This window comes from Lissotriton helveticus, chromosome 11 (genome assembly GCF_964261635.1).
Source record: "Lissotriton helveticus chromosome 11, aLisHel1.1, whole genome shotgun sequence".
NCBI lineage: Eukaryota > Metazoa > Chordata > Amphibia > Caudata > Salamandridae > Lissotriton > Lissotriton helveticus.
In genome coordinates, this window is record NC_136072.1 from 766,871,074 (window position 1) to 766,894,479 (window position 23,406).

At 47.0% G+C, this 23,406-nt stretch overlaps 1 protein-coding gene across 2 annotated transcripts in view; it reads right to left on the minus strand.

Moving 5' to 3' along the window:
• The window catches only part of SLC23A2 (solute carrier family 23 member 2), an 876,666-nt gene that overhangs the window by 213,074 nt on the left and 640,186 nt on the right, over nt 1-23,406 (minus strand). For both annotated transcript variants that reach the window (XM_078666639.1, XM_078666640.1), the window contains 2 exons: nt 18,146-18,262; nt 17,121-17,278 (listed from right to left, as the gene is read on the minus strand). In XM_078666639.1, coding sequence (XP_078522765.1) covers nt 17,121-17,278; nt 18,146-18,262 — 275 coding nt within the window. The remainder of the gene's footprint in view (nt 1-17,120; nt 17,279-18,145; nt 18,263-23,406) is intronic.

Genomic DNA, 23,406 nt, shown 5'->3' on the forward strand with positions numbered 1-23,406 from the left:
AGATTAAAAATATATATCCAATAAGAACCTGTATCCAAAGAATCCTTGGTAAGAGGCAATAAAATTTGTCGGACCACGGAGAGTAAATCCTCTTCAAAGTAACGGCTTCCAGCAGCTGGATACAAATTCATGTCCACATCTCATTATCTAATATAATACATGTGTTAAGAATATGATTAATCATTTGGAAAGTCTATGACGTTTGTCATATTAATGCCGTTTGTCATCATTATGTGTAATTTAACCTTTTAAATAAGACATACCATTTGTTTTCTCATATTTAAAAAGTCCATATTGTAAACATCTCGACTGATAAAGTGCTAGTGCAATATATGTAAAGGTGCGTGTGCGTTTACACCAAAAGTGAAAAGACTAAAGTGATTGATTTAAAACTGTTGATACTACTGGGAGGACAGTGAGTGATAGCAGTTAATACTGAAAAAAAATGGTGCACGCATATATATTTATATATATATTGCCTCTGTCATTTGCAAAAGTCACTGAATATTCATCCATAATGGGGTAAGTATTACCACATTCATTTTTATTTAGTTTATGGGCTTTGCTATGATTGAGAATCTTGGTTAGAGATAGGTGTACAGATCTTCCATGACGTTTAAACCGCCTGGTTGTTTGGACTGCAGGTCTAGGATATAGCGCGTTTCTAGTTGGCGTAAAATCCTTTCCGATTCCCTCTTCTTTTGTTGGGTGGCACAGCATCAATTAAGCAGTATTGAAGATCCCTTGGATTTGAATTGTGACTATTATTAAAATGTCGCACCACAGGGTAGGACGGATCCTGGTGGTTTATGGCACGTATGTGCTGGAGTATTCCTTTGTGGCCTTGGAGTTTAGTACTCCCTACATATCGTAAGCCACAAGAACACTCCAGCACAAAAATTACATGGTCAGTCTTACAGGTTAGGGTCTTTGTTTTTCTGGGTTCTTTGTTGCCAAAGGGTACCAAATAGGTTGTTTTGTTGGTGCCATATTGGCAGGCTTTAAACGTGTTACACTTGTAAAATCCTTTGCGTTGTGTTAGCCAAGTAGTACCTGTATGGCTCTCAGGACTGCTTTTTACCAAACAGTCCCTCATCGATGTTGTCCTGCTGTGGGAAACTGCTAAATTCTTTGGCCACAATGGACAGATTACTGTGTCACCAACGACTATGGGCAATTTCTTTTTATAATATTTTTAATTGCCCGTTCCGCTTTACTAAAAGTTAAGATCATTCTGAAGGTGTCATCGCCTTGTCGTGGTTTAATGTTGGTAGTCAATGCTACAGGCAGAGTTTGCTCATATGCCTTCTTATTTTTGAGCAGGTCTGACCTGGCTAATACATTGCTTTTGGAGATTACGATATTGATACTTTTGTTAGAGTAGCCCCTTTCTAGGAATCAGATTTTACTGGCCTGTTCTGCTGTTTTTAAATCCTCAGTGTTGCTACAGATCCTTTTTAGTCTTGGCATTTCCCCATTGGGGGATGCTGTGTACTAGATATCTTGGATGAGAACTGGTTGCATGCAAGAATGAGTTGCCTGCAGTTTAATTCCTGAGTACTTTAGTTTCGATCTTATCATTATTGATATAAATTTGGACATCTAGGAAGTTCACAGTTTCCGCGCTAATTGTTGCAGTGAATCTTAGGTTAATGTCGTTAAAATGGATCCTATCAACAAATTCCTGTGCGCTTGACAAAGTCCCTTGCCAAACCACAAAAAAGTTGTCTCTATAGCGCAACCATAATTTACCATTATTTGTGAGGGGAAAAAAAGTGTGTGTGTGTGTGTGTATATATTATATATATATATATATATATACACACACAAAAATCAACACAATGTCTTGAACGAGCTGAAAACAGGAAATAAATTCGAAATTGTTCCAAACCGCAGACAAAATTTGTGGTTGGAAAGAGCAAAACATGTCTTGCCCAGTGCCACAAATATCCTTAAGACGACACTGTCCTTTGTCATGTTTTGTCTATGGATTTCGATGTAACAATTAGGTCAAACGACATTTGCCTACATTCTTCGTGACGTTTTACTTATTTTGTTATGTGTCTTGGATGAGTCTGCTGTATTACTCAGCATTTTATATGCACGAGTCACCCGTTCACTCCAGCCCTCCAACTGAGTTTTGACTGGAAATCATTTTGTTCTGTGCTTTAAACATAGTCCGTAAATTACATTTTGTCAAATAAGAAAAAAAAAGAGCTGCCAGACTTGGGCAGTAAAATATATCTCAACTATTGCATTAGTACCCGTGCCAAAATCTGCAACATAAAGTCACTCAGGAAGATCTCATAAGCTATATCTGTGCTAATGAATAACATACCTGTGGTCCTAGTTCTGCCCAGTGGGAATCTTCATTAAAGTCATGAACGCGGAATAATTCCTCACTGCTTGTTGAAGAGTAGCTTAGAAATCTGTACCAGAAGAACAAGTTACTTACCTTCGGTAACGATATATCTGTAAGAAACAGTAGTTAGTATTAGATTCCTTACCTTAGAATATCCCCAGGCGTCAGTCTGGATCCGGACACTTTTGCGTAGCAGTACCCCTGCGCGTCGGTAGGCGTCGTCTGCAGGCGTCCCCTGCGGCTCCGCGTCGTCGTGCGCCGTGATGACGTCGCTGGAGTATATAGACGCCGCCTCCGCGCGCTGACGTCAGTTCTTTGCACACAGCTTTTCCGCGCCAGAACACGCAGAGCCATGCGAGAACCAACACTGGTGCCATGTGAAACTAGGGCCCTGAAAGGGATGTCCTTAACCCTAGGTATCAGTTCGCAGAACGGGGAGGATGGGTGGGGCGGTAAGGAATCTAATACTAACTACTATTTCTTACAGATATATCGTTACCGAAGGTAAGTAACTTGTTCATCTGAAAGAAACAGGTTAGTATTAGATTCCTTACCTTAGAATAGATACCCCAGCAATACCAACCCCGGTGGTGGGTCTGCGAACCAATACAATCCTACACCAGAAAATCCTGGAGGACCGAACGGCCAAAGAAGCCGTCCCTCCGGACTTGACTGTCCAGGCAGTAATGCCTCGCAAAGGTGTGCAGCGAGGCCCACGTAGCCGCCTGGCAAATGTCCTGCAAAGGGACTCCCCGGCCCAGGGCAGTAGTAGCCGCCGTGGCCCGAGTGGAATGGGCCCTCAGCCCAACAGGGGGCTCCTTCCGAGCCAAAGAGTAGCATGCTTTGATGCACAGGACGACCCATCGAGAAATGGTTCGTTTCTGTACCGCCCTTCCCTTCTTCTCACCCACGTAGCCAACAAACAGTTGGTCATCCACCCGGAACTGGCGTGTGCGATCCATATAAAATGAAAGCGCACGTTTTGGGTCCAGACGATGGAGCCGCTCCTCATCTTTTGAAGGATGCGGAGGCGGGAAGAAGGAAGGTAAGGTGATGGACTGCCCGATGTGAAAAGCAGAAACTACTTTGGGCAGGAAAGAAGGTCTAGTTCTAAGAACCACCTTGTCAGGATGAACGGACAAGAAAGGAAGTTTCACAGAAAGAGCCTGGAGCTCACTCACTCTCCTGGCAGAGGTGATGGCAACCAGGAAGGCCGTCTTTAAAGTGAGAAGACGGAGAGGACAGGAATGAAGCGGCTCAAAGGGAGCGCACATCAAGAAGGTCAGAACCAGGTTCAAGTCCCACTGAGGCATCACGAACGGAACAGGAGGATACATGTGCGTGATGCCTTTCAAGAATCTCATTACAATAGGGGACTTGAACAAAGATGGCTGATCAGGTAGCCTTAAGAAGGCGGAAAGGGCAGAAAGGTAGCCCTTGATAGTGCCCAGAGCAGAGCCCTGCTGGGCAAGAGAAAGAAGGAAGAGGAGAACTTCAGAAAGGGGAGCAGAGAGAGGATCCACAGCCTTTGCTGTGCACCATGCCACAAATCTGTTCCACCGGCAGGCGTATACCGACTTTGTGGAGAGACGCCTGGCTGCCAGAATCACATCACAGACTTCAGGAGGCAAGTCAAATGGCCTCAACTGTCGCCGCTCAATCTCCAAGCATGGAGGTGGAGACTGGACAGGTTCGGGTGGAGGACCGTCCCCTGCTGCTGCGACAGAAGGTCCTCCTGAAGGGGCAGGCGGATCGAGGGACCGACTGACATGCTGAGTAGCTCGGGATACCAGTACCTTCGAGCCCAGTCCGGAGCCACAAGGATAACTTGGGCCCGGTCGCGCCTGATCTTCTTCAGCACTCTGGGCAGAAGTGGTATAGGCGGAAAGGCGTACAATAGACCGCAACTCCACTCGCGCCGAAAGGCGTCGCCGAGCGAGTGCCGTCTTGGAAACTCCAACGCGCAGAACTGATGACATTGCGCGTTCTCTTCTGTGGCGAATAGATCTAACCAAGGCTCTCCCCATTGCAGAAAGAGGCCTTTCGCCACGTCCGAGTTCAGACGCCATTCGTGATCCACCGAGCACCGACGGCTGAGTTCGTCCGCCCTGACGTTCAGAGAACCTGCCAGGTGTTGAACCGTCAGAGTCATGCCCTGACGTTCCAGCCATTGACAGAGACGCAGGGCCTCCTGGCAAAGGGTCCACGACCCCACTCCGCCCTGCTTGTTGCAGTACCACATGGCGGTGGTGTTGTCCGTGAACACCTGCACTACACTCCCGTTGACAAAGGGGAGGAATGCCTTCAGTGCTAGGCGAATCGCCCGCAGCTCCAACATGTTGATATGGAGCCGGGACTCCGCCGGAGACCAGATGCCTCTGATCTCCGCCTCTCCCAAGTGGCCTCCCCAGCCCTGGAGGGACGCGTCCGTCACAACTACGTGCTCCGGTTGGGGAAGGGAGAGGGATCTGCCCCTGACCCAATCGCGGTCCGTAAGCCACCACTGCAACTGTCTCGCAGTGCCCTCCGAGATCAGGACGTGGTCGGATAGGTTGCCCTGATGCTGGGCCCACTGAAACTTCAGGTCCCACTGCAGAGCCCGCATCCGCCACCTGGCGTGATGCACCAGAAGGATGCAGGAGGCCATCAGCCCCAGAAGCCGCAGCGTCAACCTGACCGAGACCCGGGATAACGGCTGAAAGATGGGAATCAAAGCCTGAATATCCCGGACCCGCCGTTCCGGAGGATAAACCCGAAACTGCGCCGAGTCGAGAACCGCTCCGATGAAAAGGAGCTGTTAAGAGGGGCACAGGTGTGATTTCGGCACGTTGATGGAAAACCCCAGCTCGTGCAGGAGGTCTGCCGTCATCTGGAGGTGGTGGACGACTGTCTGGGGCGAGCCCGCCTTCAACAACCAGTCGTCGAGGTAGGGGAAGACTGAAACCCCCAACCGGCGCAGATGAGCTGCGACCACCGCCATCACCTTCGTGAACACCCGTGGGGCGCTGGTAAGGCCGAATGGGAGCACGATAAACTGAAAGTGCTCGTGGCCTACCGTGAACCGCAGGTAACGCCGGTGGGCCGGCAGGACGGGGATGTGAAAATACACATCCTGCAAGTCCAACGCTACCATCCAGTCTTGCGGGTCTAGAGCAGCCAAGACCTGAGCCAAAGTCAACATCTTGAACTTCTCCTTCCGGAGGAAGCCATTGACGTTCCGTAGATCCAAGATAGGACGCAGGCCCCCCTTGTCCTTCTTGGGCACCAGAAAGTAGTGGGAGTAGCAACCACACCTTATTTCTGGCCCAGGAACGCGCTCGATGGCCCCCTTGGCCAAGAGGGCCGTAACTTCCTCCTGCAGAAGTGTCAAGTGGTCCCCCGACACACGGTGGTTCTGCGGTGGCATGGCTGGAGGAGTGGTCTCGAAGGGGAGGGAATAGCCCCTTCGGACGAGCTGCAGCACCCACCTGTCCGAGGTGATAGTGCGCCAGCGGGAGTGGTGATGGCGAACCCTGCCACCCACTGGCGTCACATGGGCCTGAAAGCTCGGACTAGGAGGATTTGGAGGCTGCTGCGGGGGGAGGTGTGGCCTGACCTCGCCGCTGTCCCCGACCGCCACCACGGCGGAATCCACGTCCGCCACCACGTTGAGAAGTGTTCTGCGGTGCGTGGCTGGCAGCACGTGTGGGACCGCCCCTTCCGTGGCCACGAAAGGAGCGAAACGAACCCGTTTGCTGGCGCTGGGTCGAGAGACCCAAGGACTTGGCCGTGACCCTGGAGTCCTTGAAGCGCTCAAGCGCGTTGTCCGCTTTGTCGCCAAACAGGCGACTGCCATCGAACGGCATGTCCATCAAGGCATTCTGGACATCCGGCGAAAAATTGGCGGATCTCAGCCAGGCGTGGCGACGAATCGCCACCGTCGTGGACATCGCTCTGCCCAGCGAGTCGGTCGTATCAAGACCACACCTGATCGAATACCTCGCCGCATCCCGGCCTTCAACCATAGTCTGGCCGAGCTTGTCCCGTACCTCCTGCGGGCATTGCGGCAGACACTCCGCGACCGTATCCCACAGAGAGTGGGTGTAGCGGCCCAAGAGGCATGCGGTATTGCAAGACCGCAGTCCCGCACTCAGGGACGAGAAGACCTTCTTGCCAAACTGGTCATACCTCTTTGATTCCCGGTCGGGCGGGGCCGACGGGAATGCGGATTGGGATGTGGAGGCCTGGATCACCAGACTCTCAGGGGTGGGATGGGTGGACAGAAACTTAGGGTCGTCCGAACACGGACGGTGGCGCCTGGCAACGTTCCTGTCAACAGGCGAACCTGAAGCGGGCCTGGACCACGTGCCCAACAGAACGTCCGTCAAGGCTTCATTAAACGGCAGCAGAGGCTCCTGTGGGCATGTCTGCGGTTTGAATACCTCGGTGAGGATGTTAGGCTTCACCTTTGCGACGGGGAGCTCAAGGTTCAAGGCCTTGGCAGCCCTCATCAGCACCACAGAGTAGGCAGCCCCAGCCTCCGACGCCACAGTGGGAGGCGAGACAAAACCAGGGTTAGGTGATTCGTCTAGACCACTGGCATCACCCAAGTCACCTGCCCAGTCCACGTTGTACTGACAGTCGCGTGTCAGAGGGTCCTCAGACCCCTCCCAACCCTCTCCATAATCTTCATCATCTCCGTACTCGGATTCGACGATGTAGACCGGCTCCTCGGGGTCAATGGGCCCCATCGGCGCCGGACTCGGCGTCGGGCGACGCCGGTCCGACTCCGCGTCCGGAACTGGAGAGGGAATGGGGATGGCGCCGCCCGGAGCCGGCGCCGGAGCCCCGACGCCGGCCGGAACCGGCGTCGGAGTCACGGCGCCGCGCGGAGGCGGCACCACGGGTTGCCCCGATGGAATCGACGCCGGAGAGGCCGGGTGACCAGCCGGCGACGACCCTGAAGGGCCCAGCGGCGCCGGGGCCGGAGCCGCCGGCGGCGTCGGGGCCGGAGCACCCGACGGCGTCGGTGCAGGAGCGCCCGAACCGCTCGGGCCCCCGGACGGGACCACCGGGCCCGCAGGCGCCGTAGGCCCCGTCGGAGGAGACAGCGCCCTCATGGCCATGAGGAACTCCTCTATCTCCTCGCGCGACGCGCCTTGCCCAGGGACCGACGGGTATGGAGCAGGCAGCGTCGGCGACCCACGCGGAGCCGCGGGGGTGGGGCCACCCGAACCCCCGGCCGCATCGCGCGAGCATCGGGGGGAGTCGGGGGTGCGATGACGACGCCCCGACTTCTTGTGTCGCTTACCTAAGGAACCGGAGGAGTGGTGACGACTTCCGGAGCGCTCGTGGCGGCTCCGCGACCGTTCTCTCGACCGCTCCCTCGACCTCCGGCCGGACCGGGACCGCTCTCGACGCGGGGCCGACATCCGGAGCTCGAGCAGCTTGCGGGACCGCTCCCGCCTAGCCTTACTCGTCAAGGCCCGGCAGTCGACGCAGGACTCGACGTCGTGGTCCGCGCCCAGGCACCGGAGGCAGAGTCGATGGTGGTCGGTGACCGACATCAGGCGGTCGCACCCGTCACAATTTTTAAACCCGGGCATCCTACCGGCACCAAAAAGTTAGAGTTATCAAAAAACGAGGTCAAAAGACCGGAGTACTGCTCTTCGGATCTGCGCTAACTGGCGCGGAAAAAAGAAGAACTGACGTCAGCGCGCGGAGGCGGCGTCTATATACTCCAGCGACGTCATCACGGCGCCCGACGACGCGGAGCCGCAGGGGACGCCTGCAGACGACGCCTACCGACGCGCAGGGGTACTGCTACGCAAAAGTTTCCGGATCCAGACTGACGCCTGGGGATATTCTAAGGTAAGGAATCTAATACTAACCTGTTTCTTTCAGATTGCTAGGTTTGCTTTAAAGAAGTTAAAAGAAATTTAAGTGTTTCTTGACCAACCCTTGCTCCTGCCTATCTGTATCAGGACAATACTGCCTAGTCCATATATGCACTGATTTTCAAGTAGCTGCTTTGCAGATTTCAGAAATTGGGACATGGCTAAGCTAGGCTGTAGTTGCAGCATTATCACTAATGGGTCCTGGATTTATCTGGAATAGACTTATTAGAAAGTTGATAGCGTAAATGAATGTATGCTACTATTCATCTAGCAATTGATCATTTAAGTTAACAAATAACTCATGAATTTTATCTAATATCTTTTAAGTTATCTACATAAAAATGGAGACCCCTTTTTATATATCTAAAGAAAGGGGATATTTTTCCTTGAAGTAGATTGATTAGGAAAGAATATTTTAAGTGTAATAAAAGGATATATATGAACATCAGATTCCACCTTGGGCAAGAAGACAGGGTGTATTCTTTAAAGTATCCTATTAAAACGATAGGTGTATTCTTTAAAGTATCCTATTAAAACGAAACGAAACGAAAACGAAAATCAGTACAATACTCTATTGTTGTATTGAACTAACTCTTCATGCTGACATGATTGCTATTAAAAAAGCAGTTTTCCTTGCCAGAAGTTGTAAAGGGGATTTATGATTAAGTTCAAACACTGGGCCCATCAGTTTTGATAGTACTAGGATCAACCACGGAGGTGAAGGCCTATTTATTAGAGATAATACCTCATGAGTTCAAGGAAGTCTTTTACTACGGGATCTTAAAAAAATAATTTGCTGTGGAGATCTTATGAATGCTGTAATAGCAGCGACATGAACCTTTTTCGATTAAAATGGTAAAAAAAAAGATTTTGCTAGGTGAAGTAAAATGGCTAAATTGCATTTTCATGGCCAGTAATACGGATCGTGACCCCTGTCTTGACACCAACTACTAAATATTTTCAGTTTAAAAGCATAGCATGCTCTTGTGGAAGGATGCTTTGGCTATTAAAATATTCATAGAGTCATGGGATAGATTCAAACTAACCATACTGTCGGATTTCAGTTGCCATGCTGCCAAATTCAAAGACTGATGTTGTATTTGACCCTGAACTATGAGCAAACGATCTGGGTTGTGTGGTAGATGCTTGTGGTGTAATATGAAAGTTGTAGAAGGCCCACCACTTATGTGTTGGCCATCTGGTGCTATCAGAACTATTTTCCAATTCGGTTTCCATAGTTTCTGGTTCACTGTTGGAATTAGGGGTATTGATGGAAAAGCATAGGGAAATGGAGTTCACCAACTGACCACAACAGCATTGCCCATTGATTTCGGTTCTGCTACCCTGGATGCAAAGTCTCTGCATGTTTTGCTTTGAGTGGTGGTCTAATGTTGGTATACCCCATTCCTTGAAGATATCTTCTATTACATCGTCACTGAGCACCAGTTCATGATTTTCCTCATGATGACGATTGAGAAAATCTTCCTTAACATTCTGAACTCCTGGGATATGAAAAGCCATGAGTGTCAGTCCTCTTGATAATGACCAATGCCACAGTGTCTGACCCTGCAAAGACAACTGTCTCGATCTTCCTCCGCCTTGTTGAGGTAATACATTATTCTAGTATTTGTTTGAATCATCACTTCCTTCGCTTAGAGGGATGGCAAGAAGGGTTTGAGGGCTAGATAGGCTGCTTTCAGTTCTATAACGTTCATTTGATAAGTTCTCTCTTTGTCCGACCATATGCCCTGCATCAAAAATTGTCCGAATGTAATCCACACGCTGAAAGGAAACAATCTGACTATGGTGTGGACTGGATGTTTCTTTTGAAAAGGAATCCCCTAAAGTAGATTTTGTGTTCTGGACTGCCATGCGAGCGATTCTTGAGCAACATCTGTGAAGTAAAAGTTGTCTTCCCAGTCGCCCAATGTTTGAGACTATTGGTCTTCGACGCATTGTTGAAGAGGTCTCAAACAGTCTTGTGTTCGGGATTTTAAATATGCAAGATGCCATGGATGCGGAGACTGGGACACTTGGCAAACTGTGAGTTTGTTTGTATGTTTCAGATCTGCACATTTCTTTTAATGGATAATACTCACATTTTCGTTCAAAGTATTTTCTTTGCACCAAAATATGTCACACTGTGTTGAAATTGATTTGAAGGCCAAGCTTGGTCAATAACTATGTTGTGATCTTAAAGTTAGGTATTGCCTTTGATTGAGAGTCTCCTTTTATCAAACAATCATCAAGATATGGATAAACAAAAATCTTTTTCTTTCTCAAATGTGCCGAGAAGGATCGAGGTGCTTAAATCTTAGATCATGTACCGACATTGCTTATTTCGAAACTAGGAATCTGAGGTATTGTCAGTGTAGACATGACACTAGGATGTGAAAATGTGTCCTGAAAATCTACTGCAGAAAGCTAGGCGCCTGTTGCTAAATTTGTTAAAAAAACACAGCTCTAATAATGGTCAAAATTGTTTAGTTTGAGCTATCTTTAGTATAAGAAAATATCTTCAGCAGATTCCAGTGTTACACTGGATTGATGGAACTTTTTCTATCACCATCTTTCTGCGTAAAATACGTGTTTTTTCCTGCAGATTGGACACATGACAGTCCGATAATGGTATTGGTTGAGCAGATGAAATAGCCTTGAATAGGATTTAGTATGCATGCAAATCTACAGCATTACCTGCCACGAACAGATGCTTACAGGGTAAGTAACATAATCCGTTTGAGGCATGTGTGGCTGTAGATATAGATGCTTTGGCATTGACTGTATAGCAGTGCCATCCAAAGCGCTGGCTAACCTGTGGGCATTGCAGTTCTTTGAAAGGGGGTACAGAGCACTGCCTCACCTACATTTGCTTGATGGCGTGCTAGAACAACCACACAATGTTTAGTGAAAGTATGCGGTGTAGACCATGTAGCCGCTTTGCATACATCAGTCATAGAAGCACCTATCTTGCGAGTAGTGTGTGCTTTATAGAGTGTCGGTAAAGTCATTTTGGCTTTAACGTAACATGTCTGAATACATTGATCTATCCACCTGGCAATGCCAGATTTGAATATGGGCTTTCATTAAGGAGTGGGCAAAAAAGTAAAGAGCTGTTTGCGAAAATCTTCAGTTTTGTCAATGTAGTACATAAGGGCTCTTTTAGCGTCTAATGTATGGAGAGCCCATTCCGCATATGAGTCAGGTTGAGGAGAGAGCACAGCTAACTCAATTGATTGATTAAGGTGGAAATGAGAGACCAGCTTTGGAAGGAATTTTGGGTTGATGCAAAGGACCACTATCTCTGTGAACCTGGAAGAAAGGCTCTTCTAAGGTAAGTGCTTGGAGCTCACTAAAACGTCTCAGTGAAGTGAGGGCAATTTAAAAAGTGACCTTCCAAGATATAAATTGAAGAGAATAGTTATGTAGTGGGTCAAATGGTGGAACCCTAAGTCTTGAAAGAACAATTTTAAGATTCCAGGTAGGTGCAGGTGGAATCCAGGGTGGAATCGCTCTCTTAAGATCTTCCATAAAGGCTTTAATGACTGGTACTTTGAACAAAGACAGGTGTTGTCTATTTTGCAGAAAGACAGCCAGGAGTAAGTGTATGGATGTGAATGTAAGGCCAGAGAGCAGTAGATGAAACAGGTATCAAACAATGATTTGTATTGTAACGTTACATGGATTGATACTCGTATTATGACAGTAACAGATAAATCTTTTCCATTTAGCTACATAGTATGCTGTAGTAGTAGGCTTGCAAGCTTCTTTGAGATTGGTCATACATTCAGGTGGGAGATTAAGATAATCCAATTCTATGACCTCAGGAGCCAAAATGCTAGGTGGAGTTCCTTGGTATTTGGGTGCCTGATTTCTCAATGGTTCTGAGTGAGAAGATTCTGGGTTGAAGGGAAGCTTTTCATGGGGAACTACTGATAGCTCTAGTGGTGTTGTGATCCATGGCAGTTGAGCCCATGAGGGAGCAGTGGGTCTAGTGAGGAGTTTGAGAGATGTTTGCCTGAGTTTACAAACCAGAATCGGAAGAAGAGAGAGACACGCTAAAGCAAAAGGCATAATCCCTGACCAGTTAATCCATAGAGCATTGCCCTTGGATAGTGGATATGGGAAACTGCAGTATAAGTTTGAGCATTTTGTGTTGTCCGCAGTTGTGAACAGATTTAATTATGGAAATGCCCACTTGTGGAAGTAAGGGAGGACGACTCAGATGGAGTTCCCACTTGTGAACTTGCTGCCGCATCCTAGTGAGGAGGTTGGCAAAATTGTTGGACTGTTCCAGGGAGATGTTCAGATGAATGATGTGATGTAGAGCCCAACGCCAAATGTTCTGAGATAAACATAACTGTAGAGAATGTGTCCCCCCATTTTTGTAAATAATACATGATTGTCAGACTGTCTGTTTGGAGTAAGACAACCTCGCCAATCAATTGAGGTGTGAATGCTTCCAACGCTAGGTGAGCGGCTTGAAGATCTCGGTAGTTATTGTGGAGACCCTGGTGTTTGGTGTCCCAGAGACCGTGGACTGAGAGATTCTGTAAATGAGCACCCCAACCTATCAGTCATGGTGCCTGTTGTCAGGATGATGCGTGGAACAAGGTTGAGGAAAGGCCGCATTTTCAATAGGTTGTGTGTGTTCCAACTCTGCAGAGAGCAATGAGGGTGGCTGTAAAATCTCAACACCAGATCCTCTAATTGACCCTGTGATTAAGACCACTGTTATGCTAGACATTCCTGCAACGGACGCATGTGTAGTCATGCATGTGGCACTAGGGCAATGCCTGAGGCCATAATCCCCAGCAGGCGAATGACAATTCTGACTGTCAATTATTGATTGGCTTGGAAATGTGGTAGTAGCTCTTGGTAATGTTGGATTCTTGCTAAATTGGGATAGGCTAATCCCACCTGTGTGTTTAGGATAGCCATCAGATACGGTTGAAGCTGTAAAGGTTGAAGATTAGCTTTTTGGACATTGATAGTGAAACCTAATTGATGGATCAGGTTTATGGTATTTGAGCGTGTTGTTGGCACAGAGGAAGAGTGCTGGATTTGATAAGTCATTCGTCGAGATACAGAAAGACATGGATATTTTGTCGGCGTAAATGTGCTACTACCACATCTAGGCATTTGGGGACTACTCGAGGTGCAATAGTAACACTGAACAAGAGGACTTTGAATTGGTAATGTTTGCCTACCACAAATCTGAGGTATTTGCGATGATCTGGATGCATGGGGGAAAGTAGGCATCCTTTAAGTCTAGGGCTGATAGAAAGTTGCCTTGCTAGAGAAGTGGGATCATGTCTTGGAGAAGGACCAAATGGAAATGCTCTGACAGGATGTAATGATTTAAGGGCCATAGATCCAAGATTGGTTGTAAAGTTTCATCCTTTTTGGGGATTAGGAAGTACAGGGAGTAAACTCCTGACCCCTGATGTTGTAGAAGGACGGGGCTATCGCTCCTTTGAGCTAGAGAGCTTAAATGTCCTTTTTTAGTAGTGTTTGGTGTTGCAGAGAGTTTCCGAGTGTGAGGTAGAATGTTTGGGGGTGCAGTAATGAGCTCCAAACAATAAACATGTTGAATAATATCCAACACCCACTGGCTTGATTCTATTGATTGCTATGTGGGCAGAAAATCTTGTAATCGTCCCCCTCCAGGTTTTGAGTGTTCGCGGGGAAGGAGAAAGAAGTCACCGTTTGGTGTTTGGAGCGGTACCACATGGGGAAGCACCTTTGCCTCTACCTTTTGTATTGTTACCTCTATAGGAGCCTCTATAGTAAACTCGGGGAGAGGAGTGGTGACTCTGGACACATTGGTAAGAGGTAGAAGCATCTGAGGGGGTAGTTATTGAAGCCACTCGATAGGTGGAGCAGTGAAAGGAGCCACAAGGACTAGATAGTTGAAGTGCACCCATAGACTTAGCAGTCTATGTATCTTTTTTCATTTTTCCTAGGGCTAGGTCAATCTGGGGACTGAAAAGAGTTTCTTTATTGAAAGGGACATTTAATGGACTTCTGGCTGAAAGCTAGATATGCAGAGCCAGGCATGGCGCCACAGTAAGATACTAGTATTGATGCCCCTCGCAGAATCTAAGGCACAACAGATAAAGGTATTGGAGATGAGCTTGCCTTTGGAGACAAGCTCTTCCCTTGTGCTCTTTTCTTGTGCTCCTCTGGGAGATACTGGAGGAGTTCCTTCATTTCGTCCCAGTAGGCACGATCATACCTTGCAAGCAAACCCATTGAGTTGGCAATACACCAATGGTTGGAGGTTTGAGCTGCAACCCTTTTGCCAAAGACGTCAATGATTTCCCTTTTCTTATCAGGAGGTGATTTATCACTGGCAACTTGGGAATTAGCTTGCTTGCAAGCGTTGGGAACAACAAGTGAGTCAGGACGAATCTGTCCCTTGATGTAGATGGGGTCAGATCACGAGGCATTACATTTTTTAATCCACCCTAGAAGTGATGATTCATGGTCTTTAAATAGGTCGTCTGTATGATGTAACATGCCCTTAAGTATAGGGAGGCATTGGGTAGCCCTATGTGCAGGAGAGAGTCTTTCAAAAAGGAAATCCTCTTCCAAAGGATCCTAGTGAAAAGAAGCATCTCTGCCAATGAGCTCCTAGTACGATGTGGAATCATCAGAAAGAGATGGGCGAACAGGGTAGAGGTCTGGAGCGCTGTCTCCTTGAGGGTCTATATCATATGCATTCCAGGGGTCGGTGGAGGTGGTGCTACATCAAAGTATCATCCACTTCCCCATTTCCACATATTAAAGAGTGTGGAGACCCTTGAGGTGTATGTCTAAGGGATCTCCATCAGAGTGTTTTGGAGAAGGTGAATGTGGTGGAGAAGGTGGTGGCAAAGGACTGGTGGCTGTATTCGCCACCTTCTTTTGTTTGGCCAGGACTGGGGTATCAATGGCCTCTTGGAAGGGGAGTAGTCTCTTTGATGGTGGAAGAGCCAGAACTAAAGGTTTGGCAAGAATGCGCCCTGTGTGGGGCTGGATGTGTATATTCTTTTGGCGAGCATCCAGTTTCTCTTGCAATTTGTGGGAAATAGGTTCCACAGGCTTGCCAGGACCAGATTTCGGAGCGAGTTTAGAAGGTTTTGGAGCTGAAGTATGTTTCAGTTTCAGCACCAAAGGTCCAGTCAGAGCCGAAGATGGGGCTGGTCGGCTTGGTATTGAAGATCGACTCAGAACCGAAGTGGGCGTCGGTTTTGGCTGTTGTTTCATAGCCGATCCCAAGGGCAAAGTGCCCCAAAATCAGTCTATCGGTGTCCCGACCATGGCCTAAAGGCAGTGGTTGTCTGAGGGCCTTTGTTTGGTAGGGACCGAAGGTCTTTAAGGTTGTTCGAGACCGGGCTGAGGGACATGGGCTACTGTGCTCACAGATTGTTGAGCCGACGAAGTGTCCTGCATTCCCATTTCGGGCTGTAGGTCAGAACCTACCTCAACAGAGAACGTCTCTTCCTCTTCCAGGTGGTCCATGGAGTTCTTCCTCAACATCTTGATGTCAGGAGTGTCTTCAATACTGCTCTGCTGCATTTTGCATCGACATACCAGATGGTCTTATTAGAGTCGTTTTCAACCGAAAAGATAGACAAGCCTTGCCATCCTCCTGCCTGTGTTCCGAAGGCAAACAAAGGTAACAGACCGGCTGGGGATCAGTCCGGTATTTTGCGTGACAGTTTGTGCAGAAATGGAAAGGTTCCATCACAGTAGGGTATCATCTGGTGAACTTGGTGTAGAATGAAATTCAGGCCCAAGGGACAGGGCCTTTGAGGGCCACGATTGAAGCACGTCAATTCAACGACTGATCCATCTTTTGTATTGAGGTACAGAAAAAAATGTAATACGCAATTGAAAACAATACCAATGAGGTTGAGCACAAACAAAACAGAGCGTTGCAACTATCTTGACCCAGAGCGCAGGCACACACATTTGAACCAGACGGCAGAAAGAAAATCTACCAATGGAGTCAATGTCCATGCACATTATCTCAAGGACTAACAGCCTGATTCATCAAGCTAAATTGCACTTGCAAAGGGCAAGATTCTCAGAATCGTGCCTTTTGCGAGTGCAATTTTTGCATTTGGGATTCATCATCCCAAATGCAAAATTCGCTATTAAAGAATTCGCACATTTGCGAAGAATTGCATTTAAGGAATCTCTATTTGAGATTCCTTAAATGCTATTCATGAATCATTTTAAAATTGCGAAATTGGAATTTTGGGCCGCTATTTACCAAGAGGTCAGACCTCGTGGTAAATAGCAAAAACGTAGAAAAATGCATTTAAATGCATTTTTCTAAGTTGCATGTTACACACACACATGTCCTTTGGACATGTGTGTGCGCAACACCAATGTAGATTACATTTCAGGGGTGCTACAGGGTGTCCTTTGGACACCCCTGCACCCTTGAAATCGCATCCTTATTTGCGATTAGCAATTTGCTAATCGCAAATAAGGAACATGTAGGAATCACAATATTTTTTGCAATTCCTACATGAATCCCGTTTTGCAAGTCCTTAATAGCGATTCCTTATGAATCGCTATTAGGGCCTCGCAAAACGGGAGAATGATGAATCAGGCTGTAAGCTACTCTACCACTTGACTAGAAAGACTTCTTTGAAAAGAAACTTGCACACATCCGGACTCAACTCTAGATGGCTGGATATGGAGAGCATGTGTATCTACAGCCAAAAAATTCCTCTAAATGCATGTTTCAAGCAGTATTGTTAGTTTGCAGAGGGTGTACACTATCAATTCCAAAGCCCCACACATCACAGTCTCTACATTGCCCATGTTACCCTATGGCGTGCACACGCACAACTTAACTGGAATAAAATGATCACCCAGAATCTTACCTGCATCCAAAGGTAGTTTGCAGCAGAGTTGTGATCCCCACACAGAAGAAAATAGTTCCAATAAGTTGGCTAGTGGCCCATTGGTCAAACCCCACACACATGGCCTCAGCTAGCAAGAAGGGTACTGCCACTGTGCCACTGAAACATGTCAGGTAATGCTGGAGACAGAAGGAGCACAAAAACAATGTGTTAGGAAGAGCTGATTTTCACAATAAATGCCCGCTTCTGAGGAAATCAAGCCTTAGCATCATCCTCAACCATGACAAATTTCCTTTTATAGACACTCCTAAAGGTCAACATGACTACTAAAGCACCAGAGTGTGAAACAATAAATGGCTCTTGCTGGCTGAACAATATTTTAACATGCCGCAACAGTTTACAAGCATAGTCTTGGGCACAAACGTCTAATGCATCCACTCCAGGAGTCTGTGAAGGACCTCCAGGTTATAGGTTCAAATCTCGATGAGTTCACTTTGGTTTTACTCATTCTGAGCCCAATAAAATGAGTGCCATTCAGTTGGATAACAAAGGTACATTATAGAGGGCCAATTTGACCCCCTGGCGGCCAGTGCCCTTTACAGATATGTATGTTATTTATTTAAGGGACTGGTCCCACGGTGCTTTAAGAGCAACTGATGTGAAAAGTTGAGCTTTATTTACCTTCTATCATAAAAAGTTTTTTAAACATAAAAGATCTGCACTTTCCAGTCTGGCCATACCCTTCAACATTCCAAATATAATTAGTCAGTCTCACTCAACAGATGTTTGAACTATATTAATAATTGTTATACACACAAACTTAAAGAGGCAAACAATAATGCAAGCATAGTGGTTTACAGCCTAAATTCATATCAACTTAAACTGGTTGATAAAGACCTCAGAGACAGGGCTCTACTTCACATCCATTGCCTAGAATTGATGTTACTTCTGAATAAGAGAAAGGCCTTAGGTGACTGGTCCAGAACACGCACAGCAACCTATTAAACCAACTCATATACAAGTGCACTCGCACGGAGCAATATTACCTGCAAGCCTAGGAATATGCACAGGTACCAAGGAGGAACATCTTCCACAGTGTAGATCATGTCATTTCTATGCGGGTCTGTGCTTCCATTGCTGTCCAGGGTCTCCGACAAAGAACTCTATTGAAACAAGAAAGTAAAAATGATTGAAAACTATTTTAAAAAAGGCACCGGAAAGAAAAGGAGCTTTAGGAGTTGGATGAAACAACTGAGCAGTGAGTTTTCATGGGCCTGCTAGTTCACATTCTACATCACATGACAGAGTTCCTGTCAAGAGAGCAGATTAATCAAACAGAGTCCTTTCGCCTGCTTGGTGTTCCAGGTAGAGGTAATGGTCCTAAACTCACAACAGTACAACAAACAGAAGCAGCCAAGCGGCCATCTCATTTCAAGGGCAATCACACTGCCTCTCTCACCACTCTTACCTGATTACAACAAAAAGGATTAGAGCTGAAATTTTGTTTTAACAGTTCTTATTTTTATTTGAATAAACAGCCAAATCATCAGCAGGTATATCTCACATGGCACCAGTGTGATGCAATGGGTGACAAATATATTCGATAAAAATACAAAGTTCACATTATAGCAGTTTTCTCTCATGGGTCTCCTGCCCCACTCCTCCCTCCTCATGAAGTCCCTCCCATTCCCTTCAACTATGTGTGGAATCTGGGTGGTTATGTCCATTGCCTATAAGTCTCTGTATGCTGGCTTGTGTTGTGTCTGTTTCCTCTTCCGCCATTTCTAAATTATAGTAGCTTAACCATGGATGCCAGACTTTCCTGAATTTCCTAGGGCACTCTCTTGCTTTGTATTCCGTTTTTAATGCCCCCATATACATGTCCATACCAGTCGTTCTGCTCTCCCCCAGTGCCTGGCTAGGTCTGGTTTTGCCACTTTAAGTCCTAGATGACTTAATATTGAGTTTATATCTGGGTATGTCAATGTCTGTATGTATGCCTAGGAGAACATATTTTGTATCTAATGGAATCTGACTTTCTAGTATATTATTAAATTCTTGTATTATCTTATCCCAATATCCACGTATTGTTTAGCATTCCCATAGAGTATGTACATAGGAGCCTCGCTCCGTTTTACAGTGCAGGCAGTCTGGTGTTTCTGATCTGCCCATCGCGTGAAGTCTAGCCCTGTCATAATATACTCTGTGTAGCACTTTGAACTGGATCAGTCGTAGCCTAAGTTTGATAGCCACCTCTGTGGTGCATCAAGGCCGCCTTCCAATCTATATCATTCTATGGTGCCTATAGTTTTCTCCCATTTACTTCTAAGTGTTAATAAGTTGTCAAGCACATTGTTTATCAGAGTTGTGTACTTCCAGGAGACTATCTTTTCGGGTATCTCCTCTTGTAGCAGCTGTCCTTCTAATGTTGCATATTCTAGATTATCTATAATGTCGGGGTTTTACGTTATCCAAGCATGTCTGAGCTGGATATATTTATAATATTGTTTATCTGACAGGCTGTTTTCCGCCCAGAAGCCTGCAAAGGTTATCAAGTCGCCTTGCCTAATTATACCTCCCAATGTCGTGATTCCAATTGTGTCCCATCCTTTAAACCCCTCCAACTTTGCTATTTCTGGCAGTAGCTTGTCCTCCCATAGAGGTATGGACCTGGTTAACCTGATCTCCCATTTCATCAGCATCTTATTCTATTACATTAGCGAGTTTACCGCTAGAGGGTGCCAGAGAGCTGAATCGCCAGTCATTCGCCAGAATCGTCGGAGCACTGCCTCGGTGTAGCTGCAAGTCGTGTCTGCCAGAAAAAGCCGCGGAAAAAGCCGCGAACAAGCCGTGAACCCCAGTGAGCCCGGTCTTCAGGCTCTAAGCTTCGGAGGGCACTGGGCTTTGGTTATCGGCTACCGGTTCCAGGCACCGGCACCGGCACCGGGAGAAGACGCGAAAAACAGGGAGAAGCCGCGAAAAGCCGGGAGAGGCCGGGGAATGCTGCGGGCTGCATGCTGAGGCGACGTCGACGTACCCTGAAGCCACTCGAACCTAGAGAACCCACGGATAAGCGGAGAAGCCTCCTGCACGGGTCTCCCCCCTGGGACTGGGACTGGGACTGTGTGTGTGTAGGAGCCCGGAGCCCAGAGGCAGGGAGGAGGCGGAGGTTTGGTACGGCGGCGCAGAGGATCGAGCTGATCTGATGGTGAGCACAAAGGGGGGAGCGCAGTGAAATTCTCCCCATCTGGGCAGGGAAGTGGCGTGTCTATCTGCTCGACTCAAGCTGTCCTGTTCTCGCCCCACGCCCCACTCCCACCCCTCACCCTGACATATGAGGTGAGGTGCGGGGCACGCAAAGGACTGTCAAAGGATTGGCAATGAGAGCAGGAGGAGAATAAAGGCGTCAGCATTCCTGGGCACAGCAAAGTGGGCTGGTATAACTGAGTAGAACTGAGGAAGTAGGGTGAAGTGGGGCCCCAGCGTGGGTTCTGTAAGGAAAGACTGTAAGGAAAGACTCGGTGTGGAAGATAGACTGACTGTAGACTGACTGTAGAACCTACTGGCAGGTATTGTAGAGGAGAACCCTTGGGACTCAGGGCTAATCTCCTCTTTTGAGAACTGAGACTCACAACAATTCCTTCTCAATTATCACATTGAGATCGGAGGTAGAGGCAGAGCCTGGGCGTGGGGGGAGAGGCCCGCCCCCCCCCCCGCGAGTCTACTCGGCAACCTTGTTAGCTACTCCTAGCTACTGGAAAAAAAAAAAATATATATATATATATCGTACTAAGTTCAAACTAAAGGGAGCGCGATGAGATCCGGATTGATCAGGCAACACGTTAATCCTAATTCAACTTTGAGATCGCGGAAAAGAAAACTGGGGAAATCTGAGCCAACACTCCCAGCAAACCCGATTAATCCTAAGGAACCCGGTTTAAGTGACCGAGAATACCCAAACACAAATAATATAGAGGTCTCACCTCTCACAGTAACGGAAACAACTAAGTTGACCCCAACTCAACCGTCAATCGTCGACGGTCAAGCCAAGGTCCCCGCCGCCTCATCTTCCTTTATTACTGCCCTCCAGCCACAACAACAACTACGAATACAGCCACAAAAACAGGTCAGACTATCTCAAGTATTCCAAATGGAAAAATCCTTATCAATGGACCCAGTTAACCTTGTAACGATCGACGGAATACCGGCGAAGAAAAGGATATGTTCATATCAACCCAAGATTGACACAAAGTTCGCCTTTCTTAAAGACCCGGGAACAGCTATATTCTCTATGACTGGGAACATTAGAGGTCTTCAATCCCCACTTTTAAAAAACGAACTTGATTCAAGTCCTATGATCAGTAGCCAAATAGGCTTACCCACCCCAGTGGAAATTCAGTGTCAATCAATTCAGGAGAAAGCGACTGTCATTTCCATACCAACCTCGCCGAAAATAAGAAGACCAGTAGTATCCATCCCTCAGGAAGATCCCAAATCAACCCCCTCAAAAACGTGGGGACTGACGTCCGCTAGTCAAACCTTCGAAAAAAAACGGAGTATACCAACTGAGGCCAGGTCTCTAAACGCAGTGGCCGACTAACATCTAGTACAGCAGAGTGAAACCCACCCTAGCAAAACCAGTTGCCATCATCTCGCCAAACAAGATGCTACAATGGAAATCAAGGTTTTGATACATAAAGAGGATGAAAGGGAAACTCTACAAGCGCCCCAACCAGTTAGTAGTTCTCCAAACCCCATAAAAGAAATCAGAGCGATTCGACTAAAATCACCATTAGAAATTGAAGAGCAACAACGCGGTACTAAACGATCGCCAACGCAATCCATCTGTCCGTCTACATCCAAGTCAGTCCAGTTAACTTTAAGTAGCACCACCGAACAAACTACGGCGATCAGTAAGGTTACAGTGCAAGGGGCTACTCATGACGGCAACTTATTATCGGACAATGATTCCTTGCCCACAAAAAACCTCCCAGACAATGACAATGACAATGACATGTCTTCTATAGCCGCACAGGAGTGGGAAGAACTAGTGGCCACCTATAATCGTCATCCATCTGAATGGAAGTCCACTGTCGATGCTTTGCCAGGCTCCGAGAGAAGCCACAGCCCAGGTAAAACAGCTCCTGAATCAATCTGGGCGACAATCTTAAACACATTGCAACTCTCGGCTACAGCCCTGGAATTCCAATCACCAAAAATGGACATAAATCTTTGTGTTTTACAGACAATGGCTGATTCAATTTCAGGAATTGACTGGAAAATCTCTGAACTAAATGGCCTCATAAGGAGGGGTCAAGAAGCCGTCCTTGCGGCCCAACCAACTCTATCACAACCACCATCTTGTGATCCAATTTTAGATAAACTATCATCCTTACCAACGATGTTGGGGGCACTAATAAGTGATCTAAAATCAGTAGTCCTACCAACCCAAACACCACAAACCTCCAACTCACCCTCAGACGTCCCAACAACATCAACGGGCCTAGTTGAACATCCACTCGAGCGGAGGTTAAACATTATTACATCTTCAACTGAGATATTACCAATCAGACCGTTGGTAATTGAGCAGAACATCATGACTGCCACTACAGTCACACCCTTTTCAACAGTCGTTCAGGAATCTTCTAAGTCCCGTAGAAAGAACAAAAGGAAAGGAAGGAATCGGGCTCAAAAAAGCTCAAATAAGATGACGGTAATGTATTCCAATTCCTCCCTTCTAGTAGCGACTGCCACAGAATCTCCGACAGCCAATGTAGCACAACCCTCTCAGTATAAGACTTCCAAAATTGCATCACCAGTATCTCCATTGGCACACTCAAAAGCAATAAGTATGGTCTCAACGAGACCTGCGCAAAAAAAACTCAAGCAGAAAACCTTACAATTCGCAAAAATTAAAGTGGCAGAAAACTCTATTAATCCAGAACCTACACCACCTGAACCCGTCCCAAAACGAGGAAGAGTGGATACCGCTGTGGCTAACAACATCGAGCCCTCCCTACATTCGACACCTACATCGGTTGGTACCATCGGGAATCCGCATATAGCTAATACACAATGCAAGCAATCAAATGCATTAGTCATACCAGACCCAACCAACCTTTTTCAATCAACTCAACAGGGTGTCAAAAGACCACTGTCGGATCCAGTCAAACCACAGCTTGTGAACAGCCCAACACCACACATGGCCAATCATCAACGCGAGCAATCACATGTTTCAGTCATATCAGACCAAAGCAACCTTTCTCATTTAACACAACAGGGTGTCAAGAGACCACTGTCGGACTCA